The sequence below is a fragment of the Rutidosis leptorrhynchoides genome, chromosome 4 (assembly GCF_046630445.1).
Source record: "Rutidosis leptorrhynchoides isolate AG116_Rl617_1_P2 chromosome 4, CSIRO_AGI_Rlap_v1, whole genome shotgun sequence".
Taxonomy (NCBI): domain Eukaryota; kingdom Viridiplantae; phylum Streptophyta; class Magnoliopsida; order Asterales; family Asteraceae; genus Rutidosis; species Rutidosis leptorrhynchoides.
In genome coordinates this window covers 592,832,328-592,844,100 of record NC_092336.1, presented here as the reverse complement: position 1 = coordinate 592,844,100, position 11,773 = coordinate 592,832,328, and the positions used below count along the sequence as shown (strand labels likewise).

The following is an 11,773-nucleotide window of genomic DNA, read 5'->3' as shown; positions in this document are numbered from 1 at the left end:
ACTTCATTTATTAAGAAAATTGCATATGCTACCCTTGGATGAAAAACTCTACAAATCACACTTGAAAAAAGTAGAGAACTTACATTAAAGCCCTTTATGTTCTTATTACGTGTTATTTTGCACCCTCGTTAGTCATCAGTTAAATATTGTGAGCGTAGGGTTGCAGAAGATAAACGCCACCAAGAAGTCACCACTTTCGCATCTTCACCCCCCTTCTCTTTCACATCACACGCCCCCCGCCTTCTTCTATATAATATAATAAAAACCCTCATTTAACTTCTATACCCTGTAATTTATTTATTTCTCTCTCTAAACTCTATTTCTCTCTCTAAAAATCGCTCGTCAAAATACAATCCAACGATAAAATGGGCGCTTCGCTCCCACCTAAAGAAGCCAATCTCTTCAAACTCATCGTTGTAAGCTCTTCAATCTCAATTTACTTATTGTTTTCAAAACCCTAGGTAGTCTATTGCGTATATATGTATCTATTCCATTATACAAAATAAGATTGTTGATTGTTTGTCTCTGTATCGTTATTTGTGTTATTGTTTATCACATTGAATGCGCTGTGAACAATTTAGTCACTACTCACTTGTATACTTTATTTTTTACATATAACTGAGTAAGGTTCTCTGTTTAAATTTGTAGTATAGGCTTCAGGTATTGTTGTTGTTGCTTATGCAGCAGATTTAAATTTAGAATGTTATAGTATATGAAACTAAGTGTGTGTTCTACATAATTTGATAAGCAACAGAAATATTAAGCTTTTATAAATGTGGTGATCAAGTTCATCAAGGATGCCATTTTGACGATTCTTTTGTTGTTAATATTCCAATTTATCTAAATATTAAAAATTGATTATGGTGCTTAGGTGACAAATACCTTATAACAACTTTGTTTTGTGTGTTTTTTCTTTGGTAACTTATCTAATCTTAATAGTTTAGAAAATATTAATTTCACTATGTTACTGTTATTACTTTCACTCTGTATGGATGACATCTTATTCAAAGAAGCTTACTAATTGTCAAAAGTATTAAAAAATCGGTTGTAAATAATTTGATCAGTTTGAGTTTTCTTGCTTCAATCCAGTGTTTAATCACGTGAAATGTTGCAAAATAGATTAAGTGAACATTTAATTACCAATAGCATACTAAATTGTTTTGAAGTAGTTGTCACACGTAAGCTTAGATGTATGATAACACTATATCCACTTTCCCATATTAATATGTAATAGGTGAAATTTTCCTAAATTGTTCTTTCTTTTTATATGTTTCACAAGGTATTTCATAAGCAGAAAAAGTAAGGGACTCTCTGTAGTAGTAGGAAAGACTTAGTCTTGTCATCATGGTCATGTATGCAGTTTAGGGCATGTTTTATTTTATTTTTTTATTTTTTAAATCTGCCACCTCAGATACCTCTAGGATATTTGTGACCAACCTTATCTAATTGATATGAATAACCCGAATACACACCCATCCTGTAATCTTTATAATTCAGTAATAACCTTTTAAAGTCCTTTCCATGACCGATTTGCCTCGTCATAATTTTTTGATGAACAAAGTTGTTTTGTTTCGTTTGCCACTACGATAATAAAATCGAATTGATAATAATACATCTATCCTTTCCCAGTTATGTACTTTTACAGTTGTATTTTAGCAATTTAGCAAATATATTTAAACATATTAGTGAAATCAGAACCTTGTCTCTTTTGAATTTATTACTGAAGAAATGATGCATGCTCTTTTGATTGTCTCTTTGGCAGAAATCTTATGAAACAAAACAGTATAAAAAGGGGCTAAAGGCTGCAGATGCTATATTGAAGAAGTTTCCAGATCATGGAGGTTTGTGAAATTTGTTTATTTATGTTTATTTGGGACGTTGTATATGAGTTATACGTTTATAACCATTTTTATACCAGCAATATAAATAGTTTTCTAAAGTTTTATTATGTGTTTGACATTGCTCGTGACTTATACAATTAATCTCTCATTTTTTGTACTTTTGTTTCTACTAGAAACCCTTTCGATGAAGGGATTAACATTGAACTGCATGGATCGTAAGCAAGAAGCATACGAGCTTGTACGGCTAGGATTGAAGGTCGGGCAACTATCAAATCATACATTGTATTTTTTTATATGATTCTATATTTGCATAAGTGCATCACTTACAATTTTAGTTCACTTATATACTTGTAGAATGACCTGAAGAGCCATGTTTGTTGGCACGTCTATGGCCTTCTCTATCGGTCAGACAGAGAGTACAGGGAGGCAATAAAATGTTATAGGAATGCTCTGAGGATAGATCCTGACAATATTGAAATACTAAGAGACCTGTCTCTCTTACAGGTATATCTTTACTACGTGCACCTATTCTTTTTAATTTTTAATTTTTTGATACTTTCCATACCATTACGAGTAATTATGAGCTATGTAAAAATTACATTCAAACAATTGTGAAGCATCTTACACACCTAAACATAATGGCCTTTTAATTTGGTCAAGGCGATTAATATATTTAGCTTGGAATTAATCGAATAATTACTATCTTGTTTGTTTAGCATGTCATAAATTATCCGCGTCAATTACTTGAAGATTGTCAATTCTTTGTGCTTCATTCTTTATATTTGCCGTTATGGCTAGCTAACAGTGCGTTTCCCATTCGGTTATAGGCACAAATGCGAGATTTGTCAGGTTATGTTGAAACTAGACAACAATTGCTGACTTTGAAACCCAATCATCGGATGAATTGGATTGGTTTTGCAGTTTCTCATCATCTAAACTCCAAGTAAGTTTTGGTCTCTTATCTATTTGTATTTCAATATCAATCTAGCTAGAATTCTACTGTCTGTAATCTGACCTCTCTGTGGATGTTGTTCAACAAGTGCATTAAAAGCAATTGATATCTTGGAAGCATATGAAGGGACTCTTGAGGATGATTATCCCCCAGAAAGTGAACGTTTCGAGCACGGAGAAATGCTGTTATACAAGGTAATAGTTGTGATCGTTATTAATCTATCAAGCTGAAACTTTTTCATTGATTGTGGAGACACCTGTATGCATACTAATTAATTCTTTATATGGTTGTTTCACTCTCTTAAGTATATAGTTGCACTTGCAGCACAGTGGTTTGTTAAAGAGTGTAGTTTTAGCATGTAAATGTTCCTTTTTTATATGCAAACGGTGGGAATAAGATTTACGCCATGTGATTTTCCAGATATCTTTATTGGAGGAATGTCGCCTATTTGAGAAAGCTCTTAAGGAGTTGCGTAGAAGAGAGTATAAAATTGTAAGTCAATCTTATATATTCTTTTGTATATAACGTTTAAAAAGACATGAACAATTGGGGTCATTTACTAACCTATTTTGATTATACTAATAGGTTGATAAATTATCATACAAGGAGGAAGAGGCTTCTCTTCTTGTGAAGCTTAATTGTCTCGAGGAAGCTGAAAAGTTGTACAAAGTATTGCTTACGATGAATCCCGACAACTACAGGTAGACAAAAAAGTCTTCTGTATATATTTTCAGTTTATCATTGTAATAATTCAAAACTAGTTAAGCCGTTTATCTATATAGATACTATCAAGGATTACAAAAGTGTGTTGGGCTGCACTCAGAATCCGGCAAATATTCTCCCGAGGAAATAGATAAGTTAGATGCTCTGTACAAATCTCTTGCGGAGCAATACACCTGGTCTTCTGCTGTTAAGGTGATAAAATGTCCTATCCTATCATATGAAGAAATATATGTATGTATGTATGTATGTATATATATATATATATATATATATATATATATATATATATATGTATATATATGTATGTATATGTATATATATATTTTGAATTGATTGTTAAAAACACAACAATTTCTTAGAGGATTCCGCTAGATTTTTTGAATGCTGAGAAGTTTCGGGATGCAGCCGAAAATTATGTTAGGCGTCTCCTAACAAAGGTACTCTTAGCTTTTGTTTTTGATATTTAGATATTTTCTTGATGACCTGTGAAAACTCATACTGATATTAATGATACATGTAGGGAATTCCGTCACTGTTCTCTGACCTATCTCCTCTGTATAATCATGCTGGCAAGGTTTGTGCAAACTTACCTTTTAAAAATCTATATACTTTTTGGATGTTTTTTGCATTGTTAAGCGTGACCTTTATCTGCAGGCCAATATTCTCGAAGAGCTGGTACTTGGTTTTGAGGACTCACTTAAAAAGACTGGTTGTTTTCCTGGAAGGTAATATTTTTGGATCAAGAACTTCGCTCATTGCTTCTTCTTTTTGTGGAATTTTCACTAATTAAATTTGTTACATCTTATGTCCAGTTTGGAAAAAGAGCCACCTTCGACACTTGTATGGACTTTATTTTATTTGGCTCAGGTTAGTTATTGCTAAATACAATGGTAAGAATTAAACAAATGTGCATATTTTATTTATTATGTTCTGTTTATGCAGCATTTTGATAGACGGGGCCAGCATGATATAGCGCTCGCTAAAATTGAAGAGGCCATGCAACATACTCCAACTGTTATTGATTTATACTCCGTCAAGGTCTTCTTATGCTATTCATATGTCTCTTTGTTTATCATGGATAATTATATATTTCAGAAATCATATATATTCTTTCATCTACTTATTTGCTCCTTGATTCGTTGTCTTTGGTTGAATTAAAGAGCCAAAGACCTAAGTAAGAAAACTTGCAATCTACCAAGTTACTCGTTATTAGCTATATACTAATACTAATAATAAGTATAAGAAGAAAATTATAGGGGATGGGGACTGGAGGGTATCAAGGACTTACGAAGAATACACAGTTAAAATGCTTGACATAAAATATTCAAAATTAAAAAATGATATATTAAAATCTTTTTTCTTGTTCTCATTTTCAATCTTGACCCGCTGACAACTTACAAGTTCCAACAAATTTGATCAAAAGTACGCAATATTTGATAAAATACTCTTATTTTGTTGCAGAGCAAGATACTAAAACATGCTGGGGACTTTGCAGCAGCGGCTGCATTGGCAGATGAAGCTAGGTGCATGGATCTTGCAGACCGTTATGTAAATAGTCAATGCGTTAAAAGAATGCTGCAGGCCGATCAGGTCTAAATCCCTACATACGATTTCTGTTTTCACTTCCTTAAGTTGCGTGGGTTACAAACGAATACGTTTTTTTTTACTTTAATTTGTATGAATTTTGATAGGTTCCACTTGCTGAAAAGACAGCTGTATTGTTCACGAAAGATGGTGAACAGCACAACAACCTGCATGACATGCAGTGCATGTGGTTAGTTTATATTACAAACTGGTTCCTCAATCCCTATATATGTCCATATCTACATATATATATGATATAAAAATAAACTGTTTGTATTTGAAGGTATGAACTTGCTTCGGGTGAAAGTTATTTCCGGCAGGGTGACCTTGGGCGTTCGTTGAAAAAGTTTTTGGCCGTGGAGAAACATTATGCAGATATAACTGAAGACCAGTTTGATTTCCATTCCTACTGCTTAAGAAAAATGACTCTACGTTCTTATGTTGAAATGTTAAGATTTCAAGATCGACTTCATGCACATGCTTACTTTCGCAACGCTGCAGCTGGAGCTATAAGGTGATGTTTTGTCGCTATTTACGCCTTAGAAATTGGATTACTCGTTTGAGGTGCCACGTTAGATTAACTAGTTAACATCACATTAACTTCACCTCTTTGGCCTTGTAACCAAGTTAATTATCTTAGATTCGATTATTGAAAGTTTACCCTTAATCAAAGTTTAGGTTTTCTTTCTCTGGAGTTAAAAAAGAGGTGGTTATTATATGTAAAAGTTAGACCATTGTTACCTTATCACACAAATTATAGACCATTTTAAACTGAGAAAACACGAAAAATATCCAGTTCTTGAGAAATTGGGGATATGTGTCCCTTTGATGTTTTATTTTTCATATACCTGAAAATTGGTATTTTTTTTTTTCATGTGCTCCATTGCCTTGTTCAGATGCTACATCAAGTTGTATGATACTCCTCCAAAATCAACAGCGGAAGAAGATGCTGATTTAGCAAAAATGCCCGCTTCACAGAAGAAGAAACTGAGGCAAAAGCAGAAGAAGGCCGAGGCACGGGCTAAAAAGGTACGCCACATTGTTTTTTTTGTTTTTTTGTTTTTTTTTACAGATTCAAGTGCAGAGTTTCTAATGGATGCAAAATATGTTGGTCAGGAGGTTGGGTAATGTTCAAAGCGGGTAATTTTGTTTGTATTGAAGCGGTCATGACAACACTATTTATCCATGTTTTCTAAATTTTCTGTAATTACTTATATTATTATATTACTAGTTATCCATGATTAAAAATATAAATGTTATTGATTTTATGTTATAAATCCATTTCTAATAAAATGATTTAATAGTTTTATGCATTAAAGGTACACTTTAGGTAACTTTTCAGTTGTTTTATCTGTTTTCTATGAAGCTAATGATTTAGTTATTCATTCAATCTGTAAAGATTTTAAAATTCAAACCCGAATCAACATCCGTTTGTAAAGTATATGGGTACCAATTGCCACCTCTAGCTTTTACACATCTGCAAACATATTTTGATGTTTTCTCAGGAGGCAGAAGTAAAGAATGAGGAAGCCAATGTCAATGCTGTTACCAAGTCTGGGAAACGAAATGTCAAGACAGTCGATCCAGATCCACTGGGAGAGAAGCTATTGCAGGTTTTGCTCCCTGTCTATATTAGTTTCCATTTTTTGTTGTGAGAAGTACACATGCACACTTGAAAAATTTTGTTTTTGGTCAGTATATCAAACAATTTTTTCTATATGATCTTAGATTGAAGATCCATTAATAGAAGCTGGAAAGTATCTGAAACTGCTTCAGAAGCATTCATCCGAATACTTGGAGACTCATTTGCTTTCTTTTGAAGTTAATATGAGAAAGCAAAAGATCTTGCTTGCCTTGCAGGTAACTTGTTTTCCGAGTCGAAATATAAATACCAACTCTTTGCCCATCTTACTATCATGCTATGCTAATGGGTCAGGTCAAATGGTTGACTTTTAGTATAAATCTGGCCGACCACAAACATTTTTATGTCTATTTTTTATTTTTGAGTTATATAAATGATCACTGCTCCAAATGATTGTAATTAAGGTACCGTCAGTTATATGAACGTTTAAGAAGGTGTTATGCATTTTGAATGATACACTCTTGGGACCTTTAACCTCTTCAACTCGCCTTCATTGTAGCTAATATTATCAAGCTAACCCATTTTGGTCTCTTAGAAGCAAAGCTTGACCGTGGTCAATTTTGGCTTACCTTTAGTAAACAGGCTCCGTATATTATTTTGATAATGTTAAGATTGTATGGCTATATGTTACCATGGATGGTTCTGTGTTGACTGCTTAATTATTTCATCTAGGCTTTGAAGCAAATGGTACAACTAGATGCTGAAAATCCACACACTCATCGTTGCTTGGTATGTCATTCAATCGAATACCAATCACACACTGTATTTTCAGTTGTATATTTCAGTTTTTCATGTCTCGATTTCAAAAGGTGAAATGTTAATTATAATTGCTGGTATTACAGATAAGATTCTTCCATAAATTGGCATCAAGGTCTGCTCCTACAAATGATGCTGAAAAACTCATTTCCGGTGTATTAGAAGCAGAACGGTCAACATTCAGGTTATCATTCATGTTTATCTTTTGCATTTTATATGGACACTTTCCCTGTTTTCTGTAAGTTATAATTTTTAAATTCTATGAATGTTTTCTCTTAATAGTCAGCTGCATGGTAAATCTTTGATGGAAGCAAATACCGTTTTCCTCGAGCAACATAAAGGTCATAACCCTTTTACTCTAGTAATTATTCACATGTGCATGAATAATGAATTCACAACTTTTGTACACTGTCAACACACCATGCTGTTTGATTTTGCAGATTCCTTGATGCACAGAGCCGCAGCAGCCGAGATGATTTATTGTTTAGAGCCAAATAAGAAGGCAGAAGCAATCAGTTTGATCCAAGAATCTTCTAATAACCTCGTTTCTAGGTAAACTAACCTAACAAAATGAATTTCTTTAATCAGATGGTAGGACGTGTCTTACATTTGCATCTTGCACATGGTTGCAAACCGCGGTTGCTGCGGCCGATGTGGCGGTTTGGTGACTAGCCCATTCTGATTCGAAGAATTCTTTTTAATAAGTTGGGCAACGGTCAACAGTCTGTCAACGTCGGTCAAAAGTCAACTTTTTGTCTGGCCTTTTTTTTGAAAGATCAACAACTCTTTGTCTGGCCTTGTTCTAGTGTAAACGAAAATCCCTTGCCCATTTAAATTTAGGTAGGAAAACACACACTTACATAGTATCCTCTAAAGATAAATCAGTAAAATACACTATTATTATAATTATATTATATATTATAGATATAGAAAACATTATACGGAGTAAAAAACTGTATACGGAGTATTATTTAAACTAACACCACATTATCTTATTTGTAAATCATTTTTTAAAAATATTTATGTTTAAAATATGTGTTTGAAATATTTGTATTTAATATATTTATATTAAAACTCAACGGTCAACTTCCGTCTCGACCCGGTCTTCTACTGACCCAACCTTTCAAGGACCTGACCGATTCGTCTCCGACACATGTTATTTTTAACCTTGATTATGCACAAGATATCAACTCATTAAATGTCTGTTGTGTCATCGTTAGTAATGGAGCTCTTGGATCTGTAAAAGAATGGAGCCTGAAAGATTGTGTTGCAGTTCACAAAATTTTGGTGGCTAGTTTTGATGATCAAGATGCTGCACTGAGTAAGCCTTGTCATATGTTTTTCAATTTTTTTTTGATCATTTAGCTGTCCGTTTTATACCTTAAGTTGGTTTCCGTTTGTAGGATGGAAAACCAGGTGCGCACATGATTTTCCATACTCGACCTACTTTGAAGGCAGACTCTGCTCTACTCATACTACAGACAAGGCTTCCAAACAGCTAAATGCTGAAAACGGAGGCATCGAAAGCAATCCGTCAAACGGTAAAGTTGAAAAGTTGGATGCCATGAAGAATCTTGCTATCTGAATGGCACTTGAGCAGATATTTTAAGATGAAACCATGTTGTGGTAGTAGGATAAGTTTTTAAAGCCCATAAAAAGGTACAAAACTATTTTTTCACCCTCTAAGTTGAAAGCAAGTTATAGATCCATCGAAGGGCAGTGGACTCGATGTTTTTGACCTTAGAGAACTACTCCTTTGAACCTGTCCGATTTCGATGATAGTTGAGAATCTTGAGAGTATGTTGTACTGTTATTCCTAGCTTTCTTTTATATGTTGTATAATTGCTATATATAATTTTTGCAAAAATTTTGGCATTCAAATGTTATGATAAACATGTTGCTTTTTATATGCATATGGCTTATCTCAATGCCGTGGTAGTGTCAATGAATTGCCGGTGTTATTTTACTTGAACATGATTTTTGTTCATGAATAATACGGTGGAACACCCTTGACGCGAAATGCCCTTGACACGAGGAGCACGGACATGTTGACCCTCTGCTAACTACCAAATCGCATTGATGTTAGTAGAACCATCAAAGGTTGAAAACTCCCGGCTTGAAGTGAGAATTGAATGGTTGGCAGTTTCTGAAGTTGGATCTCATTCCATACCACTCAAGCCAAGGCTCTGTTGGTCATTTTTCTATGTCTTTACTAGATATTTTATTAATATATTTTGTTCAAAAATACAATACAAATGTTTAAAAAAATTATCAGTTTAGGCTTACAGGTTGCCATTTTTAAAACGCGATCCATGATTGTAGTTAAATAATGTACTTGACGTTTCTTCTACGAGCCTCCTTTAGATACATGTGCTCTTACTTCGATTGCATCCTTGTCGTCCATTTTGAGCTACATATGAATGATTTAACATGTAATTAGGATATACGTAGTACATGTCACAGATCACATAGTAATAACTTGACCATATGGAAACAATGAACTCTAACTAGAGTCATCTTGGGCAAATATACGAAGTGTGCAGTTGAATATGACTCGAAATTTTGAAATGCCCAAATTTTGTCTTACATAATTATACATTCATTTATATATTTTTCATAATCAAATCACGTAAATTCATTTATCAAACAATTTAATCGTTCATGCTTCTTTTTATATTAACCTTTTATAGTATTATTTTTATGTATTAAAGATTAAAGATTCTACGTTTATAAAGACTCATTTTTTTTCCTTTAAAAATGACATTAAAAAATAAGACAACCCTGACTCTTAACTCTTTACCACATCATGGGGGCTTGAGTGTGTTTAAATAGAGTCCTTTCAAATAAGTTGACCCGAATCATTGTGGTATTAAAGGGTGGATGTGGTCTTGGACACGTGACCTGGGCTCCAGAAACTCATCGTTGCTCGATCAATTAGTCTCAGAAATGGGTAACATACTGAATTCGCATGCCGAGTACTCATGGCAATGCGCGTTAGAAGATGACATGGAGTTTTCTGTTAGCGGAACAAGGTTGTTCATAGACGATCGAATTTCACCTACTAACCAAATCTCTATAAGATGGTTGAAATGTATTCCTAGAAAAATTTATACTTTTCTATGGCGGGTGACTCTAGATAGATTACCAACGCGTATTAATCTTTCTTCAAGAGGGGTTGACGTAGAGGGGGTGACTCTAGATAGATTACCAACGCGTATTAATCTTTCTTCAAGAGGGGTTGACGTAGTGGATATTGGTTGCGCCGTATGTTCATTGGGCATTGAATCGTCTGATCATGTTTTGTTTGGTTGTGATCTTGCAATGGAGCTTTGGCGTAAATGCAGGAAATGGGTCAACATACCAATGCCGATGTTTACAAAGTGGTCCGCGTTCGTAGACTGGTTTGATGGGTTCATGGGTGGAGTGCAAGTGAAGCTTTGAAGAACAAGTTTTATTCGATAGTAGTGGTTATTCTTTGGATTATTTGGAGATTCAGGAACAACGTTTTATTCCCGTAGAAGACATGAAGAAACATCTTTTATTTGACTCTATTTGTAGCTTTTCATTTTTGTGGTTTTCTAATTTTCTAGTAGGAAAAAAAAAAAAAATACTTTTCTAGTAGAGAAAAATGTAATGTTTCTTGAAACGATTGACTTGTAAAGCTCGTGTAATTGCTTGGTTTTTGCCCCTCTAACAACTTGCTAGAGGGTGGCTAGTTAATAAAAATTTTGGTGTTAAAAAAAATATAGTGAACCAACACCGGTTGATCTCTCTTCATTATGTAGAATAACACTTTTGCATGCTAAAAAACAACACAAACAAAACGATAGACGGTTAAACCTTTCGAGTCATCAAATTTCCCTGCTTGGGTTATCCAACGACTCAAGAGGAACAAATAACAAACTTTTAGTAGTATCACTTTGTAACCCAAAAGGTAAACTTAAAATACTGACAGGGAACATGTGTTAAAATATTGAGAGTATAGAGTAATTTTTTTTTCCAGGAAAAAACGATAACTATATAAACGAATTTATTCTCCAAAAAAGGAAAAGGACAACACGGATACAACCAACAACTCAACAAAGACAACGAGGCTTGAAAGCAGTAAACTAATCCCACCGAAACCATACCAAACCAAACATAAGATAACTAAACCCGAGTAATCCTTGTGTTACATGTTGAATGAATGAGATACATACTCCAACTCCACATCAAAAAATTTGATTTTGATTGATATCAATAGATTAAAAGCTACTCCATCCGTTCCAAAAAAAC

General features: G+C 33.9%; 2 protein-coding genes across 2 annotated transcripts; both read left to right on the top strand.

The window, feature by feature from the left end:
- The first annotated feature begins 259 nt into the window (after window positions 1-259).
- Window positions 260-9,433, top strand: LOC139845613 (N-terminal acetyltransferase A complex auxiliary subunit NAA15-like). Its single transcript, XM_071835873.1, has 26 exons — window positions 260-416; window positions 1,763-1,841; window positions 2,015-2,097; window positions 2,196-2,345; window positions 2,669-2,784; window positions 2,882-2,987; window positions 3,214-3,285; window positions 3,379-3,494; window positions 3,576-3,708; window positions 3,876-3,953; window positions 4,037-4,090; window positions 4,171-4,241; window positions 4,329-4,383; window positions 4,459-4,554; window positions 4,978-5,106; window positions 5,208-5,290; window positions 5,384-5,614; window positions 5,997-6,129; window positions 6,606-6,713; window positions 6,829-6,960; window positions 7,415-7,471; window positions 7,585-7,682; window positions 7,781-7,839; window positions 7,939-8,050; window positions 8,719-8,819; window positions 8,902-9,433. The coding sequence occupies exons 1-26, from the start codon at window positions 366-368 to the stop codon at window positions 9,081-9,083; spliced, it is 2,685 nt and encodes an 894-aa protein (XP_071691974.1). The 5' UTR covers window positions 260-365; the 3' UTR covers window positions 9,084-9,433.
- A 1,011-nt stretch (window positions 9,434-10,444) lies between these two features.
- On the top strand, window positions 10,445-10,939 carry LOC139842920 (uncharacterized). Its single transcript, XM_071833018.1, has one exon. It carries the CDS (start codon window positions 10,445-10,447, stop codon window positions 10,937-10,939), a length of 495 nt encoding a protein of 164 aa, XP_071689119.1.
- The last annotated feature ends 834 nt before the right edge of the window (window positions 10,940-11,773 follow it).

What these genes read in the sequence shown, in the direction of transcription:
- LOC139842920 (XM_071833018.1), top strand. Translation starts at nt 10,445, where the DNA reads ATGGGTAACATACTGAATTCGCATGCCGAGTACTCATGGCAATGCGCG.
- LOC139845613 (XM_071835873.1), top strand. Translation starts at nt 366, where the DNA reads ATGGGCGCTTCGCTCCCACCTAAAGAAGCCAATCTCTTCAAACTCATC. An exon ending in ATCTCTTCAAACTCATCGTT is followed by an intron (nt 417 to 1,762) that starts GTAAGCTCTTCA and finishes TCTCTTTGGCAG; the next exon opens with AAATCTTATGAAACAAAACA. An exon ending in TTGTACGGCTAGGATTGAAG is followed by an intron (nt 2,098 to 2,195) that starts GTCGGGCAACTA and finishes ATATACTTGTAG; the next exon opens with AATGACCTGAAGAGCCATGT.